General features: G+C 28.8%; 1 protein-coding gene across 1 annotated transcript in view; it reads right to left on the bottom strand.

Moving 5' to 3' along the window:
* LOC123292894 (transient receptor potential-gamma protein) overlaps window positions 1–22,190 on the bottom strand; it is a 149,181-nt gene that overhangs the window by 94,565 nt on the left and 32,426 nt on the right. Inside the window, exons 3-5 of the mRNA XM_044873608.1 lie at window positions 12,915–13,057; window positions 11,224–11,385; window positions 3,999–4,209 (exon numbers count right to left, since the gene is read on the bottom strand). Coding sequence (XP_044729543.1) covers window positions 3,999–4,209; window positions 11,224–11,385; window positions 12,915–13,057 — 516 coding nt within the window. The remainder of the gene's footprint in view (window positions 1–3,998; window positions 4,210–11,223; window positions 11,386–12,914; window positions 13,058–22,190) is intronic.

Below are 22,190 nucleotides of genomic sequence, written 5' to 3'. Positions count from 1 at the left end.
AAAATTTCTTATTCTCTCACTTCAGGTTAACCCAACGGAATACACATACTGTAAAGAAATGCATCAAGTTGTTGCATATAAACAAAGTAGTAACAGTAGGAGAAAGTGTAGTACCATGAATCAAATTGACGTTTATGTGTTTACAAAAGTCATTTTTTTAAATAAAATTTTGTAAAGAAATAGTCTGGTGCCTGAGAAAGAATAATGGCTACTTTTAATGCGAAAAAAGGACTTAAAGAGGTTGGAATAGGGGATGATGCAAAAACTTTTTATAAACCGATTAAAATGAAGTTTGGTACAGAAATAGTCTGAAGACTTACGTCATTTTTAAAGCTAAAACCTTGAAACCAATTTTTAGGACTTTGATTAGATATAAATAAATATGACTTTCAAAGTTTGTGAAAATTTAACCCTTAAGGATAAAAATTGAGGATGCAAGTTTTTGTATGATGACGTCGTCGAAGAAATATAAAAAATTACAGAGTCATTACAAAATGTGAAACTAAAATTAACGCAATAACGCAAAATAGATTTTCATTTAGAAAGATGAAAGCAACATAGGATATGAGTTAGCCCACGGCCTTCACGATTTAGGTTTAGATACTAGGAACTTAACCGATTTGAAAAATTATTTCACGTATAAAAGTTTCATTATCAGCGATAACATTGGCTCTTTTCAAAAAATTAGAGTTGCCCTGCAAAGCGTGTATAATCAAAACCAAATTGATAACCAGTGGTTAGTCTACTTTCATGCTGATAAAATATCCTCACTAGAAATGCTGTAATAGCAATATCTACCGAGAAACAAGAGAATGATTACAGGTACAAGGTACTATATTTTACCCTTTACATACTTGAGCACAATAAAATAGAAATGGATATCTTCTGACAGCATTAGAATTTTTATGACTGTTCTTAAATGAAGTTGATTTGAAATATACAAAAATATTCTTCAAGAGATATTTTCAAATTTATGATATATTTGTAAATTTATTGATAATAACGATTTTGATGAGATAATGATTGGATATTGTGATTTTGTGTTTGATGACTGATAAAAACATTTTAGTCCTCACTTTTATATCACATAAAAAGATACCTCTCACTTAAAAATAATATTCTCTCCAAATGTGAATGATTCTTGAAAACGAAAGAAAAGTTCTTGAAAATAATCGATTTTTTTTAAAACCAAAACATATATTCCTTTCGGTCGCCGAAATAGTGTTGGCGTATTAAGCCCTTGTAATTTATTAAAAATATTGCAAGCACTGATATTCAATAATTTTTATTGAATAGAGGTATTTCAATAAAATTCAGGGTATTTCAACAATTAACTCAGTCAATTGTTTTTTACTTGTTTTAAACATATTTTGAAAATGAGTACGGGTTTTTTAAATTATGATGGCCGTTAATTCAATCACTACCGAATACAATAAAACTATAATCTGTGCATATAAAGAAACCATCGTATAATCTCTATCCCTATATCTTATAAATGCGAAAGTAAGTATGTTTGTTTGTTTATTTGTTACGCTTTCACGCTAAAACTAGGGAATGGTTTTTAATGAAACTGTACAGCAATATAGCTCATAATTCAGAATAACATATGAGATATAATTTATAATAGATATACATATTAATAAAAACAAAATAAAAATGAATTTGATTTGACATTACCATAACTCACAGATTTATGTAAAGGTAGTCATTTGACATTACCATAAATTACAGATTTCTGTACAAATAGTCAAAATAAAATATTTGAAAGTCATCTTTTTTGATATACTCAATGAATAATTACGACTATTATTCATTTAAAAATATAGAAAACCATACATATATTTTACGTGTGTAAAACAATCCTTACCATTATTTCGAGTATTATAGAAAGGAGAAAACCGAGAGCAATCTTTATCAATCTCTAAACCCAGCGAAGCGGGTGGGTATCACTCTAGTATAATATATAAGGGCCGTAATACAATTATCACTATTACTTAATATTACATGTAATATTATAAAACATTGGTACTATCATTTGTTGTAATAATACAAAACATATAGCTGTTTAATAATAATCAACACTAAACACAATTAACAATATGAGGGTACAACTGTTATGTGAAGTGTAGTTCAAACTACTACTTACATTTCTTTTTCTTTTTTCTGTGAGTTTATTTTATATAATACAAAAGTTGTAAGGTAATGAGCTAACAACAAACATTATCTTTGCAGCTGTAAGCTATTTAATGCTGACACGGGTTATACAATTTTTATTTGAGCTCATTCATCTATTGTGTTTCATAAGATAATATTTTAATGCTACTACTACAAACCTACGTCGGTGTGTTTAGAGAACTATATGATGACTGAGTTAGTCAGTTATGGATAATTTATTATTTTATGTGTGACGAGGATTTTATTATATAACGAGGTGGTGCATTTAGTTTCCTTTCATGCGAATCTGTAGAGAAACAAGTTATTTGTTAGGAGTAGAACACAGCTAGTGATAGAGGTAATAAATTTACTAACTTCCACAATTTATAAAGTAACTCTCATTTATTAAAAAATGTAGGCAATATTATTATGTTAACGATAATTTTGATGGTGAATTTTTGTACATGAGCTCTTAGAATTTAGGAGTTTTGAAAATTATAAAAAAAATTGTTTCACTTGGGAAAATTACAGTTAAACATTGGAAAACATTCTGATAAATCCTGATCCTGATATATTATAAATGTGAAATTTTGTGAGGATAAATGAATATATCAAGCTAATTATAACTGCTAGCCCATTGGTATATAGGTACCTTAAACATACAGGACATGTCACATTTGAAAGTAACCTCCATACATAATTTAACGGGTTGCCTCCATACATAATTTAACGGGTTGTTCAATTGTTATCCTTATATATTTTATATGTTTGTTTGTTTGTTACGCTTTCACGCAAAAACTACCGAATGGATTTGAACGAAACTGAGAACAATATAGCTCATGCATTAGAATAACACATGAGCTATAATTTATAAAGATATATTTAAAAACAAATTTTAAAAATATTAAATTTAATCTAACATTTAACTGCTCCATCTGTAATAATCATTTTGAACGATAAATTACAGATTTTTGTAAAAATTTTAAATAATAAATGAATTTAAATAAATTCATGGCCATATTTTCTGATATACTCAATGAATTATGACTATTTTACACTTAAAAAATTGAAAACTGTGCGTATATTTTAGTTGTGTAAAATAATTCCTTCGAGTGTTATGGAAGTAGATAAGTGAGATCAAGAGAGCTGGGGATATAAAACGGTGGTTGTTTCTTTGAAGCCCAGTGATGCGGGCGGGTACGAAGCTAAATAATGGGATATAATTTAAATAAAGATAAGTATAATACTAGAAATTTTGTCTATCATACTAATAGAATGAAGATATAGAGACAAATATTTCCGCGAGGTGGTTCAAAATTCGGATTTGCACTCACGTAAAGATATTTCATTAATTTGGCAACAAGTCACAAATTCTGGTACCCAACCGTACCGTTTGTTTACCACTTAACTCTTTCAGAAAGCAGAAAATGCAAGTTTCTATATTATGATTTTTTTCAATGATAATGTTTACTAAGAAAACATTATTATAAATATCTCTCAAACAGAATAAATATTTGTAAGTTTCAACAGTTTGTTGCTTAAAATGTAGCTCTTCCTCAGTTGGTAAGCATTGTCAACTTATTTAAGTATTGAGCCTACGCAAATTTTTGACTTGTTTGAAATAATTAAAAAGTTGAAGCTGCCTTTATTACAATAGATTTCTTTTTATAGATACAGTAAAAAATAATTAATGGTGGAAGCGCAAGTAAATTATGTTCTATATATACATTATATTATCTCCTTATAGTTTATTTGCGCTTCCGCCAAGGGAGACAAACTTATTTCCTAAGGATTCATGGAATTTTTTTCACAAAAGGATAAAATTAGTAATTTTTCTTACTTACTTTTTTCTGTCGTAACTTAATCGCAAGTTTAAGCCGATTTAAATGCATTCTTTCACCATGCTCAAACGCTGGTCCTGTTGGATCATGATTTAATAATACTTCTAATTCATGTGAACTTCTTGTATGATCCAATAAGGCTGTTGCAAACTCTTGACATTGTTTACGAAGTTCTTGATATTCACATTTAAATTCGTGTTCGAGGAAACTGAGTCTGTAAAAAATGAAATATTATTATTGCATTACGTCGTTATGATGATGTAAATACTTGTCATTTCATGAGACGAGGAATTTCAATAATTTTTTTATTGAAAATATTACTGTAGTAGAAGGTCTTGAGGCTGTTCAATCGTTAAATGGCTTTTCTAAGAAGTTCAAAAAAATTGAAATGTAAGATTAATTAAAATGCTCTGTATGTAATATAAAAAAAAGAACTTTACCATCTGTGAAATGAGCTATTAACAATCAAAATATGCATTATTAAGATGTTGGAGGTATACCGAGCATTAAAAAATTTATACTTTTCTATATCTCGAAAAGGGTTTTTCACAAACAATATAATTTATGAGGAATTTTTTAATAAAAGGTTACCGTCTTGTTAAAAGATAAACTCAAAAAACATCTAATCAATTTACAGTAGTGCGTGTATGTGTATGTGTAGTAAGTATACGTAAAGATACAATGTCTTAGTATTGTACAATGAGGTCATGAAAAGAATTTTGTTATTCAGTAATGAACCTGTTTGTGGGTCTCAAAGATCGTGCGATCTAATTCCATTAAATTATTTTTTTGAGGGGACTATGTAAAGTCACATGCATATGTAAATAAACTAGACACGGTTGAACACTTGGAATACAACAGTTGGCGATTCATTTCGCGAGATGAGTGTGAATCCTCGACTGCCAAATGACCAATATTATATTCAAACATTAATGTTATCCTTCCAATTATGCTAAATGCATAGATATTAAAAATATTTTTCTTTGTTTTATTTTAAGGTATTTCGATACCAAAAAAACGGTTTATGAGAAATTTACTATCGAAGTCGGTGTTTTTACCAAAATCATTTTTTAATTTTTATACACAGTTCTTAATTTTGGTATGTTTTAAAGCTTAAAATTTGAGGAATATTAAGAAAATTTTTTTATGGTAATGGCAAAACATTTAAAAGCACTTATTGACTAAATAAACCAAAATTCATACAGAAAGTGTATTTAATTCGACATACAAAATTTCAGTTTTTTGGTAACACTTTTGTTTTGGTATCGAAAAACTTTAATTTAACATTGTGAACACCACTAAAAAAACACTCTTACGACTCACAGTGGAGAATTTATACCAAATTTCCGGACAAAAAGCAGAAAACTCAACTCTTTTGTTTTGCATTGAAAGTTGTTTTTTTGGTGTAGTTAGATAACGACTCCATCACAAACAGGTCACTTGCTGTTGTCGCTCTCGATTCACCGTGTCATTCAATTTACGTTTACTGTGTTTGTTAGTGCAATTAAGTAAGGATTTTTTTATATTGAAGACGTAGGATTTCGCTTTATTTATTTTTTATTTAATGTTAATGTTTCTATTAATGTTGCTGTTAAAAAATGTAATTTTTTTCATTAAGTTTTTCGTACTTAAAGCTTTTTGTTTATGTGTCAGGTTGTGTCCGGCAAAATTTTTGCTTACAAGGCAAAGTTTAAGTATTCTTTAATATGTTTATGAAAAAAAATTTTGCGTGAACTATCGCCTTTTCTTTTAAACCTATGATAAGGATAGAGATGATAGAGACTAAGGTAGCTTCAGGCAAAAGTAAAAAAAAGTAGCAAGGAGTTCTCCAGTGAAACTTTTAATTCCATAATCACCTTTCGTGAAAACAAAGGCAAGCATAGATAAGAAAAAAAGTGGCTCAGATTGTAAAAAATTAAAAAAATTGCAGAAGAAAATGAAATAATTGGATTTGAAGACGAATTTGATGAAGTCGAATATGGCTTAAAAAATGTTTTTTATTATTGCCTAATAAAAGGTATTTTTGCATCTGCAATAGTCTCTTGAATCAATTATTATCAAAAAAAATCCCTCCATTATATTTTGTCCGGAAAATTTGGTATAAATAATCGCCCTATTAGCTCACTTGGTTAAGGCGTAAGCAAATCCGTCCGCGGTACGGTTAGAGTAGCGGGTTTGATTCCCGCCGGCCCAACAAAATTAATTTAATTAATAGTTGTGATGCGCTGGTGTAGTGCATGGTATATGCATGAAGGAGGTGCACTCGGCTCTGAAATCGAGGAGCTGGTAAATGAAATTATCAGCGGAAGGGTGGTAAAACACATATATGGTATCACAATGGGCTCTAGAGCCTAAGTGTGTCCTTCGTGGACAGCCAATATAACCTAACCTAACCTAATCTTGGTATAAATATTCAATTGCGTAACTGGGTGTAATATTAACATAGCTCATGAAACAAAATAACTCTTTACATAATGTTCTATAATCTAGTAGTGGGTAGTAATTCTTCTCTAGCATCATTTACAATAGTGAATGGAAATAACTAACAACACATGATACCTTGTAATGTCTCTTGTCTATTCACTGTTGTTCATTCATATATTAGGTACATATTGTTATTTAAAATAATTCATGTACAGGAATTGGTTGGTATAAAAACTTTTTATTTTTATGTTTTCTAACATACATTACAACATATACATGTTTAAATAATCATTTGTTTGTACCTATAGTCGATGAAGATGAAGCCTTGAAACTAAACACTCTTTATAAAGTATCTATGTAAGGAATAATATATTTCTAGGAAATTCTAATTAAATTTAATTTAATTAAGTTAGTTATTATAAAAGATGCATCAAAGAATATAAAATCCTGCATCATGAAAATCCGTAGATTTAATAATTATATCCTTACCAGAATCAAAAGAATATAGAATCAACCATGTTATCTTTATTAATTTAATAATTTTTTTAAATAATATCTTCTGCGCTTTTTTCTTCAAAAATGGTTCAATGTACAAAACAAAATTTCTTCTGAAAGTTGTAAAGAATATCTAATTGTAAGGCTGCTCATACACTAGGTAAAACTTTTGAGACAACATTTGTGCAAAAAAGGTTTATCAAAATGTAGAAATTTATATAAATATAAATATTCCGTTAGATTCCGTGGTTGAACTCTTTTCTTGACTAAGATGATCGGGTTATGTTTGAAATGTTGATATTGATTTTAACGATTAAGGGTTAAGATTCCCGCTTCCCGTTCAAAAGGTCACTAGATAAAAATTCAGGTTCGTTAATAGGTTCTATTTTTTTTTCCTTTCTTACCCAAAGACTGCACAAGCTTAAACTTATCGCAACTAAGAAAATAAATTATAGTTGTAACAAAGCAAACTTTAATTATTTAATTGAAATGTAAGTTCAAAGCGTGGGGTGATTGATTTCTGCGAAATCAGCTAATTTAAAGATTAAATGTAGAGAGCACCCTATTCTTTGAATTTTACATTACAATTAAAATTATTGCAATATATTTATTATGTAATATAATTATTAATATAATAATATAATGTAATTATATAATTTTGATTAGGTTTATTATTTTTTAAACTATAATTTATTCTCGTTTTTAATACACTTAAGTACATTAATTATTGGTTAGTACTTAGTTCATGAAGATGAAGCTAATCACTGCATTATAGAGAATCCTCGCAGCGTTTATATATTTCTATAAAGTTATAATTAAGTTTAATTAGTTATTACAAAATATGCATCATAGAATAACGCAACATGAAATCCATTGAGAATCCAAGGAATCATTTTATTTTGCTGCCAGTAAAACTGAGTTCAAAAGGGGAGGTTAATTAGATTACAACAGACGTATAACCAAAATATTAACAGTCTACGGTTAATGGTTTCTTAAGCCATGCGAGGAAATACGTACATACAGACGCTACAACGAAATTAGTCTAAATAGATTAAGGACTGATCAAATTGGATATTTCGTTTGAAAACTCAACGTTGAATAGTTTTGGCGATTACAACGTTTCTATACTTTGTATAAGTAGTTAAGAGCACTTTCACAAGTGACTGCAACACATTTTGTAATTTAGCTTTCTTCTATTCTGTAGTTAAATTTACATGAAAAATTATCAAAATGATTACAAATAACCGCTAAGCGTTGCTTGCAGTCTTCAGTTAGAGTTTTTTGTTCAACAACTCTATTTTTTTCTTTAAATTTTGCGGCGATAAAATAGGAACATTTTCGAAGCTGATATTATTTCAATATTAAGTATTATTTCGGACAGGATTTAGTTTCATGGCCTGTTTTCTATATTCATTTACTATTACGTTACAATTTAAATTTATTCCATAAATTAAAATTGAAGAAAATCTGCATAATTTAAATATGGAAAATAAAAATGATAAATTTTTTATCTTTTAGTGCAGATTCGAATTTATATTCTCAATTAGAGCACAATTTCATTGTCATGCCTGAACAAAGTAAATAATCGATGATTTAAATCTTAAATATAATCGATAAAAGTGGAATGAAAATCTGTCTAGCTGTTAGTTTTGGTACTAAATGAAGTTTCAAAAGAAATAAAATGTGCTTTCTATAAAAATTATAATATAAATAAATTATAAATAAAGTTACTTGTAACGTCATCTGCATTTATAATTTATTATTAAAAATTAATTAATAAATATACTGTACAAAGTCAAATTTCAGTAAACTAACGAAAGTACACGAGCAGGTCAGATTATTTCTGAAGGTAAATTTCTTTTTGCTTACACAGTTTCGTGATGAAAGAATTTTTCACAATTTCTCAAGGGCTTGAAAAATAATATATTTAAAAAAAATGTAGATAGGTTGAAAAAATTAAAAAAATTTATAATTTGAAAATAGTCTCAACCACATTTAACATTTGAAAAATATAAGTTATTGTTTGAAATCGAGCGTGATCATAATGCTCATGTCGGGAATGCTAACGGGTTTAGTAATACATTAAAGATGCTTTAATATTTACATACTTTTCAGGCATTACGAAAAAATACATCAAAAACTCATCAAATTCCACTCTATTTCTGTATGCTTGACCATCAACAGACCATCTTTTTTTTTCGTAATTATAGCGTACAAAATTTAATTCACACATTACCATAATTTATCACAATAATTAAACTGATTTTATAACAATTAATAATACATAAAATTATATTATAAAAAAAAAATAGATTTGGCAACATTACAACGGTTTAAAACGCCGTGGTATGGTTCTTTAAAATTTTTGGAGTCGATTGTCTATTTTATAAAAACAATTTTTTGTGAAATATTAATTAAACTTGTCAACCAATGTCAACTACATCTGTTAATGATTTGTAAAGTTATCATAAAGAATAACGCACGGGATCCCATTGAGTCAATGTAAAAACTACGATTTTTAATTTTCAACATTTCATTAAAAAAAGTCGATAAGGCATCCTCAAACTTTAATAAAACATTATTTAGATCCTTATCTTTAATATAATAAAAGGCAAACTGTTCTAAGTTTATTTTTATATTTTACCCATACTACCTTAAAGGTTGCTACGCTAAATCCGATTCCACACGTAAATTATGTAAAAATTATTATTATTTGGTTAAATAGAATATTTTGAATTGTCTAAAAAAAGTATTGATTTAAAAATCTACAGTTTTATCTTCCCATGCATCTTTATGTAACTGAATACTTACACATTTTCTGATTTATTTAATAAGTAAAATTTATGTAAAACATTTTTATCTGATGTGGGTGAATTGAATAAAAACTTATTTTTTTAATACCTCCATTATTATTTATCATCAACTCAACTCAATAAAATATGAATAAATAATAATAAAATATTTAAATCGACAAAAACAAATTTATATGTAGCTTAGTTATTTATTGAAGTTAAAGAAGCACTTGAATTGACAGATACCCTCACGTTATATCAGTCACCGTCATAGCAGACAGAATCGAATGTGAACGTGATGATTTATTTACAACATTATTATTATACATACGTTGGCTTGGATGTTTTTTACTTGTCAATACCATTTTCATTTTTAATGCTGTTTAGTTGTGGAATATTCCGTTCATTTAATTGTACAATGAATTCAATTTATATTTAAACCTAGTGACTTGTAAACAGTTTGTATTGTTAGATCAAAAAGCTTAAAACATATCTCAGGCACGCACGGTGAACCCGACGTTCAAAAATTTTTGTTTTAGATATTTCTTTAGATATTAATGAACTTCTGAAGCAAACGCCATCAAACGTTGTCGTTATTACTGCGATGGAATCGTTTCAATATTTTTAGGGGAAGCTTTTTAACAATTTTCACCTCATTTATGTAATACTCTGCATATTTTTCAGTCGGAATCTTAAAACGTAACTAAATTATTGCACCAGTAAAATCTTACAAAAAAAAAAAAAAAAACCTAAAATAGCAAAACGCGATGGAAAGCTTTTTTTTTTGGTTTGTTATTTGAATTTGGAACATTAGTTGCTAATATAATTTTGAAAGTTTATTAAATTTGAAACAGTTAAAGCTAACCCATATCTTCATATGTCTAATGGTTTTTGATTTATGGTGCATGGTTTTCAAAAATGTTAAAATTTTGAGTTTATAATGTTTAGTTGTTTGAGCACACAAATTTAAATGCAAAAATTTTTCTAAAAAAATAAACAACTTTTGTTAGAAACAATTTTTCGGAAACATTATTGTTTTCTCGTGAGGGAGCGAATTGGGGCAAAACTTTGGAGAAAATGGAAAATTTGTAGGTACCTTCAACTATTGAGGTTAATAAAATTGTTTTGAAAAAAAAGTTTACTAGAAGATACCTGAAATGATGTAAAGCTGTTTTTTGATTTGTTAAATTTTGTTTCACACTGCTTAGCGGAGTGTGAAACTATGTAGCAAAAAAAAGTTGTGATACTTGCAAAATAAACGTTTTTTTAACGTATTACGCAGCTAGAACAACTTTTTTTTTCTTTTTTTTTTTTGCTTGCAAAACGTTGTTTCACACTTCTAATTTTAATCAAGCATTTATTTGCGCTCATGGTGGGAGCTAAATTATTGGGAGATAAAATATTCATTTGATAAAACTGCAAAGCTGTTGACTACAAAAATAAGGGCAACGATTAAACAATATTGTTCAAAAACCAAATGATTGAAGAAAAGTAACACATTATTCAAAATATCATACCTGCGTAATTCCCATGATAATTCGAACGCTGTTAATATAGGATCTTTGGAGGATAACGATATTAAACTCGGTGATGCTAGGGCACGATAAGCATTAATACGAGATCGAGAATGACGGAGGGAATCGTTTAGTCTTGATTGAACACAATCATCACATCCACACCTGAAAACAAGCAAAATTAAATTTATAAAACATATAATCGAAAATCCGTTTCAATTTAGAATATCATTTTTTCACCAAAAATTTAGATTCTGAATTTTGTAACAGGCTTACATGCAACTAGCTATCTTCAATAAAAATTAGATTCTCACTTCAACTAACTGACAATGAAATAAATAAAAAATCGATAACAGCTTTCATATATTTTTCTATTTCTTCTTTAGAAAAATCTTGTTTAGAGGTTATATGTCTATGAAAACGCAAATGTTTCGTTTTTATGAATCTTGGTGCAAATAGGAACTTTGTGACATGTAGTAAATAAAAAAAAAAATTACTTGTATCTTAAGTGTTAAATTGTTAAGTGTTTTCAAAAAAGTGAATTTGAGAAATGTAAAATTATATAACAAAAGATTTTTGAGACCAGCATTAATTTCAATCCCTATTTAATAATAAATTAGACAAAATAAGTGATCTTACTATACGCTTACTATCTGAGAAATGTCTAGAACGGATAGGTGGTCTGACTATTGAAAAACTAACTTTCAATTAAAAAAATTAGTAAAAACTAACTTTCAATTTACAGTTAAAGTAAAAAAAGTAATTTGTGACATTAAAATTTACTTTGCTTTTTAAAGTGGTTGATAGTGAAAAAGTACTTTCCAAATTCCTGGATATAAACAAAATGATCGATAAATTTTTTTAAAATAATTATTAGAAAGTTAGAAGTATTCTGTAACTTTCTATGCATCATTATAGTGAAACTTCAAATAAAAGGAATAAAATAAATAAAATTTATACCCCAAGAAAGGCTTTTAAACTTATAATTTTAATCTTTTAGTTAATTTTTGTGTGATTTTGAACGTATCTAGTTGAAACGTAGAATGTACAAAATGGTTGAAAAATTCCTATGAAACTATTTTCATAATTACAAAAGGTGTTAATTAAAACTGTTAATTTTTCTTTATAATTATTTTGCCAGCAGGTGGTTTTGCGTTAGTTGGATATTGATGAATCAATCAACATTACTTACTGTATATTTTTCAATACGGTTTTATAGATTTTCTATTTAGAATAAATAGTATATGATTAGTGCAGTAAAAGATGTTACAAAAATCGACCAATAAAGGAAAATGAAAGAAACCGCTAGCATTTTGTTAAAATCTCATGGAATGCGTTTATATCATTAGTAAGGCATGAGTTGGTGGTGTAAATCTTTCTATTTTTTAATAAACAATGAATTGTTTGTCAAATAATCGAAAACTATTTTACATGGATAACGTATACGTAATTCAAGTTGCCCATTTAATAATTTTGAAAGTCCACTTTAACATTAACCGTTTCATTGAATTGACACTTTATTGGTTATTAACAAAAAGAAACATTTGTGCCATACCTCATGCGTTACTAATGATATTTGACACCTAAAAAACACATTTCATGAGGTTTTAGCAAAATGCGAGCGGTTTCTTTCATTTTCATTTTTTTGTAACATCTTTAACTGTACTATATACCCAATACACTCTTATACTTACCTAACATCGTGAGGCATTGGTAACGTTGCTCCACGATCTAATAATATTTTAATAATTTCATAGTTATCACGATGTGCAGATAAGATGAGTGGTGTAATGTCTGGTGTAAATGTTGCGGTTTCAGGCGGTAATGCTTCCCAACTCTGAAATAAATAATAGATTATATTTTAACAAAGTACGTACACACACATAGTGATATCTGATAGATATAAAAAAATATATCAGAGTGTCGCTCACTTAGTCTAATTTGTGCATTTTTCGATATGGTTTTATTTCAGTGATAAATTGTTCAAAATTTATTGATGCAGGTTATTCGATGTATTTCATGGATGCCCGATCGGAATAAATTTGAAAATTGGACTTTGAACTAAATCTGAACGACCCCAAAAACCGACATGTAGGTTGCATAAGTAAATAAATCTTTTTTAATTAATTCAGCTTGCAATGAATTTTGAGAATATGCAAAAATATTTTCTAATCAGTCAATTTGTATTTTTTACTCAAATTTATGTTTTTTCATTAAAAAAAAAAAAAAAATTAGTTGTGAGTTATCAGAAGTTAAAAATAATGGACATAATTTAAAGTGTGTACGAAGAAATTTTATGATCAAACCAAATGAAGGTAATGTACGTACATATTGGGTTGACTAATAAATCAGAAGTATGCCTTTTTTAAACTAATATTACAATTAATTTATAAAGTAAAGAGTTAAAGTAGCTATAATATTAAATTCTTTAAGCAATAAAACAAGTATTTTACCTCAAATGCATACTTTAAATTTTCAAAATAACCAATGCACAGAAATGCAAACAGTACCGTGAGAGAAAAAATTAAAAAAACTATTTACAAGAAACTAATTACAGCTAACCTCCAAGATAGCGTACCACAAAACTAATATTTATAATTAATTACTATTACAGTTGTTTGTATTTCCAAAAGTGAGCTTCGCTAACAAACTTAATAAAATGTCTGTAAAAGAACCTTTCTTAGAAAACTGCAATAATATTGCAGATAATTCAATATCAATTTTAACAACGGGGTAACCCATAATGTATTTTATTGGCTATGGGTACACCGACTGATGCAGTATTGCTGGAAATTAGTGAATTACTGCTGGAATCACATACAACTCTGAAATCTCTCTCGTACATGTTTAGACTTTAGAACAATGAGAGTAGGCTAATACAAGAAGAAGGCGCTAGAAATTGTATTAAATACTTGCTAGTGAATGACTGTGCTAGAGAGTTAATGGATGAAGGCATACTTAACATCGGGAGCAATATACTTTATTTATATAAACTTTATTTATATACAACGGAAAAAAAGTCCGTGTGGAAGATTTCTATAGAGGGAAAATGCTGAACAGTGTTGCAAGCAAACGGTCTCTACAAACTTTTAACATAATAGGAACATTTGAGAATGAATCCCCATACTAAGAAATGGTAGATGACAGGAGTTTGAGAAGAGTATTAACCAACTTTAGACTCGGAAGATGTATTTAGGAAAACAAGGAGAAGAGAGATGGAGAACGTGTGTGTGTTCTGTGCAATGAGTGCGAGTCAGGTCATCATCTTCTCGTAAATTGTGCGGGAGTTGTGACTCAATAATGAGAGATGATATTATACGTGAATTGGGTGATGCAGTTGACAATATCTTAAATGTGAGAGATAGGTTTATGCGTGTGAAAGTTTGTAAATTTATAAGCGGGATTTTGGAAAAAAGAACAAATTTTCTTGTGTAAACTCTTTACTTTGCTTCTTTGTAATTTTTTTTACACTTGCTTTCCCCTGTGACTTATTACATATTTCATTTTTGACTTGATTTTGTTGAATTATTATTTTGATTTTGATTATTTTATTTACTTGACAATATTAAGATTATTATATTATTATTTCTGTTATTATTATTAGTGTTATTACTTTCTTAATATAATATTTAATTATTCGTCAGGGTTTGTTATTTAATTTTGGACTTTGTTTGATTCAAATTTTATTAATTTATATCAATAAAGCTTATTATTTATTATTATAATGTATTTTAGGAAAATTTAATAATTAAAATTAGAATCAAAATAATGAGGAATTTTTATTTTATGCAGAATATTTTAAACTTAATTATTTATGAAGGCAGCAATTAAACTACTTATAGTGTTCCTAGAAACTTACTATGTCAACTTGTATATTTAATTATTATATCAGGATTAAAACTTCATACATACATAAAATGATGCTGTAATAACTTAACTCTAAAAACTTTATTTAATACAATCACTACACACATATACAAGATGTTTTTTTAAAAAGTTTCCATACTGTCTTTTCGAAAACGGAATAGAAAATCAAACAAGTGAAAATAAACAATTGATTGAATTAGTAGTTGAAAATTAGGGTAGCCTGTTCGATTCCCACCGTCGCAACAAAATTAATTTAATTAATAGTTGTGATGGGCTGGTGTAGTGGATGGTATATGCATGAAGGTGGTGCACCAGCCTCTGAAATTGAATAGCTGATAAACGAAATTGTCAGCGGAAAGGTGGTAAAACACATATATGGTATCACAATGGGCTCTATAGTCTAAGTGTGTCCTTCGTTGACAGTCTAACCTAATCTAACCTAACCTAACCTAGTATTTGAAATATCCTTATAAACAGTATTGATTATCAGTGTTTGTATTATTTTTAATGAATTAGAAAAGTTTAAAAAACCAACCGATTTATGGAACCAAAAGGTCGCCATTTCAAATTTAAATCTTGCAAAATTCTATTTCTCTAACTTTGATTGTTTTGGAGAAAATGTATATTGTTTTGGAAAAACGTTTTTCCTTAGTTTGTACCCTCCCTCCCTAAAAACAATGATATTTACAAAAAAATGTTACAAACAAAAGTGGTTTATTATTTGTAAGGAATATTTTTTACCTTTAAACTTCTGTTCTATCACTAACGGTATTTTAAAATGGGTTCTTGACCTATGTTGCTCATTTACGAACTTAAAGTCATTTTTTCGTTCTGAGAACGCTATAAAACTTCAGCTCCATATCTTTTTTCGTTCTCGAGTTATTGTGTTTATGGATGGACATACGAGCAGACAGAAAGACTGGCAGACGTATTATCAATATCTCTAAGCTTTATACTAACTTGGAACTAAAGTCGCTAGATATATATATATATATATATATATATATATATATATATATATATATATATATATATATATATATATATATATATATATATATATATATATATATATATATGTATTCCTTGATATATATTTCATACATACGTGGTATAAAAACAGAAAAACACGAAATTTAGGGAGAAAGTAAATAGGGTCTTCAGTTTTTTAATGCGGAGACACCTTCCTGGTTAAACAAGGTCCTACTTTTTTTTTATGGAATTACATACGGTTTGTAGTAGATTCGGATTCTTTGACGCAAAAAGAAAATTTTTTTACCCAGGCCGAATTTTTGGTACCTCATTTTAGGTATTTTCAGATTAAAATGCTTGCAATAAGAGATTTTTATTAGTGAAACACAAATAACCATTGAAAAAATTTGCAGATATTTGCAGAAAAGAATCTGAATCTGTTATAAAAAATAGGTAGTTACATTAAAAAAAAATTGACCATCGTTTGACTCGCAAGACTCGGAAATTAAAACTAAACAGATTGTTTTTTTTCTCATCGAAAAAAGAAGATTGGTTGGCAATTTTTTGATTTTTCAATCCTTTTTATAAGAAATTATTTGGAAACTTTTTAAAAAATTACCTGTATAAACAAGTTGAATATTGTATCAAGTGTAATATATTTTCGAAAGATACTTCTTGAATATTTTCATAAGATCTCAAAGAAAATCTAACTAAGTGGATATTGCATGTTAGTTAAAAAAGATTAGAAAAATTAACGATAACGGTAGCTTTTATGAATACATTAGAATGAAAACTTAATCTTTATAGAATAACGGGAAAGATTTTTGGAGGAAAAAACAGAAAAATGTGTTGGCCACATTTTTTTTTAAATCGAACAAATTTGGCAGATATCTAATTCAAAGGTTATTCTGAATTTCTCACAGGGAACGGTCTCTGTATATTTTGTACCCAAGACGAGTATCCTGGAATACAAATTCCCAAATGACACCATCAATTGGGATGGACTGATATCTACTCAAGGGGAATTAATAAAGGATTGCCCAGGAATATCCTTACGATAATTAAAATTGTAGAACTCTTTTGAATAACTTAACTTAACTTTATTGGTTATAACATTCGTTGGTTTTTAATTAAATGCTTCTTTAAGTCAAAGTCAAATTGAAAATGACCGCAGTATTTTATGATTTGGCCAGACATCATATTTTTCTGACAAAATATTGATGGTGACAGGTGGGACATCTTGTATATATAGAATGTAATAAATTAATATGTTTTTGCATGAATTTTGAATTTCCTGATAGAAATTTTCTGCTTGTACCTCGAAAAGAGAGATAGGTGTGCCTGATGTCAGCTTTTCTGCCTATCTGACTGTCAGCCTGCTTTTGATAACCTTTTGTAGGAAGCAAAATGCGATTGATTGGATAATGGGAATTACCACAGCAGTGGAGATCTCTGAAGAGTTTTTGGGACTTGCATACTTTAATCAATGTTCAAACTGTAATAAGACTTTTGGCAAAATGGCACGCAAATAATTTTATTGACGAATTCATGACTAATATTGTGACTGATTTTCTGATAGCAAAAATTAATTGAAAGAACACGAAATGATATAAGAATAATTAAAGAGAATTGAAAAAATACACTCAAACCAGGACTCGAACCCAGACTTGGATTCATGTCAAGCGCCCTACCAATTAGGCCATTCGAGTTCTAGACACAGAGTGCAATTTTTCAACTCATTGAATTTTTATTTTTACTTTGTTAATTTGTTCCAAGAAGTCCGGGTTTGAGTCCTGGTTCGAGCGTATTTTTTCAATTATCTTTAATTAAGATTACTAGACAAGATATTTGTCAATATTTAGTTTACGCTGTATGTATCATATTAAAAAAATCATCAATTATTATCGAGAGACCGTGATGTGTATAAATATCGTATACATTATTAAAAGTAAACAAAAACAAAAAGTAATGATACAAGAATAGTTTTGGAGTTCACAATTTAATTTTTTTATGCTGAAAGTTATTTATTAGTCTCAGCTCTAAGAATTATACTCAGGTCGGTTTTGTTATGTTTTAAACAATTAATGTTCATTGAAATATAATTAAAAAGTGATCATAATTAATTTGAAATGAAATAAAATTAATTGAATGTAGAAAATATTATATTTGTTATTTATTAAAATAAATTTTCGAACAAATCTATCCATTAAAAATTTTTAATGGATGGAAAATAAAAAAAATTTTAAATAGCGTGCGTTTATTTTTGTATATAAATATTAATATTTCTAGTGTTTTTATTGTGAAACAGTTAACTGGTTTTGACATAGTGTTGTCACCTGCACTGATGAATGAGTATTCTAGGAAAAATTAAAAAAAAAAACCAATAAAATCAAACAATTGACTGAGTTAACTGCTGAAACACCTGACATAGCAAGTGTTGAATGTGAGTGCTTGAATTATTTTTTAACCCTCGAAGTAAAAAAAAGGGGTGTTTGATGGCTTTGTGTGTGTGTCTGCCTGACTGTGTGTCTGTCTGTCCATCTGTCGGTGGTATCGTAGTGCCTAAACGGATGAATCGATTTTGATTTTTTGTTTCGCTTGAAAGGTGATTTAATGGAGAGTGTTCTTAGCTATGTTTAAAGTGCGAGTTTTGAGTTCCGTACCCGGAAAAACTAAAAAATTGGCTATGATCTTCCAAAGCGGCTCAGTTCGGAAACAAATTTTTTTGGCGGAAAAAGGTAATTTAATGGAGAGTGTTTTGAAATAAGTTTCAAGTCGAGTTTAGGGTTCCGTACCCCAAAATTTGTCGGGGGTTTTATAAATTTTGTATATTTCACTTGTAATAAATAAGAAGGGTTTAAAAACTTACACAATGTTGGTTTGAGAACATTTCGAAGTATTTTCTAGAAATTTTTTTCGTTTTTCGAGAATCTTTCACAAAACTACTAGTTGAAGCTATCTGCAAATCAAAAATCTCTGTTATTTATAGTTCTAGAGAAAATGGACACCAAAGTTATGTCCTAATTTGCCCCCTCGTGGAATGAATGGGGCAAACAATGAAGTTTACGAAAAAATGTTTCAATCAAAAATTGTTTATTAAACGGTTTACAAGATGGATCTTACGGACTCAAGATCTATTTGACTTATGTTTCTCATTTACGAACTCAAAGTCACTTTTTACTTCTCAAGCACGCTATAAAAATTTCAGCTTGATATCTCTTTTCATTTTTTTTGATAAGACAGACAGGCAGACAATCAGAAATGGACTAATTAGATGTTTTTATGAACACTTGAACCATAATTTGTTCGTATCATCAGTATTATTTTTAAGCGTTACAAACCTGGGACTAAAGTTGATATACCTTGATGTATATTTCATATATACAGGGTAAAATGAATATTCATTATAAAATTTATTTTATAGTGTGATAATTAAGCTTGAATAGGGTTATTTATAAACAAATGTGTTTTACTCACATTTCCAACGTTATAAAAAATTTAGTTAAACAAAAAACCTGGGTTTGGTAAAATCAACAGTTACTAAAATTTAAATAAATAAAAAAATTTTTGCGTTACAAAATTTAAAACATTTTCCAATTTCTTATTTTGCATTGTTGGGATGGCGAGATTCCGTTAAATATTCTTATTTGAGAGTATCCCTAATCATTACATTCGAATAAGACAGTGATGTAGAGAATAAAATCCTAAGAAGAAAATGCTCACGCAGTTTTAATCCAATAAACGAAGTAAGCATCGTGTGAAATCAATTTTTGAGCAACATCAATAACTAAGAGAATAGAATGAGCAACATCAATAACTAAGATAACGAAATTAGTAGCTCAGTTGGTTAAGGCGTAACCAATTTGGTCCGCGGTATGCTTAGGGTAGCGGGTTCGATTCCCGCTGTCCCAACAAAATTAATTTAATTAATAGTTGTGATGGGCTGGTGAAGTGCATGGTATATGCATGAAGGAGGTGCACTCAACCTCTGAAATTGAGAAGCTGATAAAAATTATTAGTGGGAAGGTGGTAAAACGCATGTATGGTATCACAATGGTCTATAGCCTAAGTGTGTCCTTCGCCGACAGCCAATATAACCTAACCTAAACTAAGAAAATAGAAAGGATTTAAATGTACAAATAGAAAGAAAAAAAATAACACTTGGTGACGTCATAACCTGCAATGGTCATAGTGTCTACTTATCCAAGCAAGAATAAAATAAAAAAATTATTTAATTGCTGATATCTTTTATGTTTATCAAACTATTTTAATTTTGATTTCAAATCTTTTCATTCATTCTGGCACATTTTTTAATTTTTACATTGAAATCTGAAGTTAGGAAGCACTTACCGGACCATTAGTTGCAACTTCGTTGCCGGCCATAGCAATGAGATACTTACTAATTTAGACTAAGTGAGTATAAAGTGCTTCACTTCGGCAAACATTAACGAATATTTTCCGAGAGGATATTCCCCGTGATTGTGAATGAGAGTTTTGGAGATAAATATTACAGAAAACATACAAACTTTAAATTCGGGTCATACAAACAAAAATAATTAGGAATTCAAACATTGGTTTTCAATTGTCTTTTACTAGAACGAAAAAATTTGAAAAATTTGTTGCTCATACAAACTGAAACAATAATAAGATTATATCGGGTTTTTGTTTGTTCGGTACATCGATGTAACAATAAAAATGAAAAACTAATGCAAACTCTTCACATGTACTCTATATACAGATTATGAAGCCACACAAAAAGGCAATTTGTAAGTTCAAAACTTTCAGTTGTAACTTTCATACATGGTTTAAAAAAATCGGAACGTCACACCTTTCGTTTTTACCTTCGAGCTAAAAAAAAGGGGTGTTATAAGTTTGACCGCTATGAGTGTGTGTATGTGTCTGTGCATGTTTCCGTCTGTAGCGCCTAAACGGATGAACCGATTTTGATTTTTGTTTTTTTTTTTGTTTGAAAGTTAATTTAGTGGAGGGTGTTTTTAGCTATGTTTCGTACCCGAAAATACTAAAAAAATAGCGATGATCTTTATAATAGGCTCAGTTTGGGAAGAAATTATGAAAAAGGTAATTTAATTTAAAGTGTTCTTAAATATGTTTCAAATGCGAGTTTAGGGTTCCGTACCCGAAAAATGAGTCGGTGACTTTTTAATTATTTCTAAATTTCCCTGGTTATTTTGATAGTGCATACCTAATTTCACCACATCCAGATAATACTCATGGGATAGTTACCTCTTTTCTCAGCTCAGATCCGATACATGATTCCCACACAAAATATCAAATTTTGTAAGTGTGAGGTATTCGATTGTATATCATTTATTACTCCACTTTCATGTCCCTTCCCCTGACAGGCTTGAAATTGCGACTAAAAGACATGAAAATTACAACTGTATGTCGTGAAACCCAGAAAACAGCTTGCGAATGAGCAAGTTAGATTCAAGTTCTGGAAAATTGAAAAGTAATTTTACCGCACTAACTTTTGAGCTAGAAAGGAGAAATTGATTTGCAAAAATCTTTATAACTATTATAGGAGTTTTTGAATTTTGTCGATAGTACAGAACGTATAGATATCTGTTTCGACGATATCCTCAAATATAATTTTGGGGCATCAAGAACTTTTATTCTGATCTTGAAGCATGTCGTTGGATTCTCCATATAGAGGTAAAAATACACAACCACTTTTATAAAATAGATGATAGCGTTTTGCAAAACGAAAGAATAGAATGTGAGAGATATATGTTAACAGATATAAAAGGAGATGAGATAGAACAATATACCACTTATGAAAAGTACTGCAACTATTATTATTATTATTCAGGTTATACTTCAATATTCCCTAAGGGACTTTCACATTTACATATAGGTTTAAACCTCCAAACATACTATAAAACTAACAACAAACCTCTACAGTACCTATCTACGAACTGTAGCAGACCGTCCATATCGTATCGCATTGTACGACCTGCTTTTCAATGAATATAGTATGTGTAACCTACTCTTATTGTATTTAAAAAAACAAAAAGATTTCTACTGATACTTTTTGAATTTATGTATTGATATACAGAGTGTTCAAGTGGTCACACTTTGTATGGGCTTATAGGCGATTTTTCAGAAACCAC

Source organism: Chrysoperla carnea, chromosome 2 (genome assembly GCF_905475395.1).
Source record: "Chrysoperla carnea chromosome 2, inChrCarn1.1, whole genome shotgun sequence".
In the NCBI taxonomy this organism is placed as follows: Eukaryota; Metazoa; Arthropoda; class Insecta; order Neuroptera; family Chrysopidae; genus Chrysoperla; species Chrysoperla carnea.
Note: the sequence above shows the minus strand (reverse complement) of the source record. Positions and strands in the feature narration are given on the sequence as shown.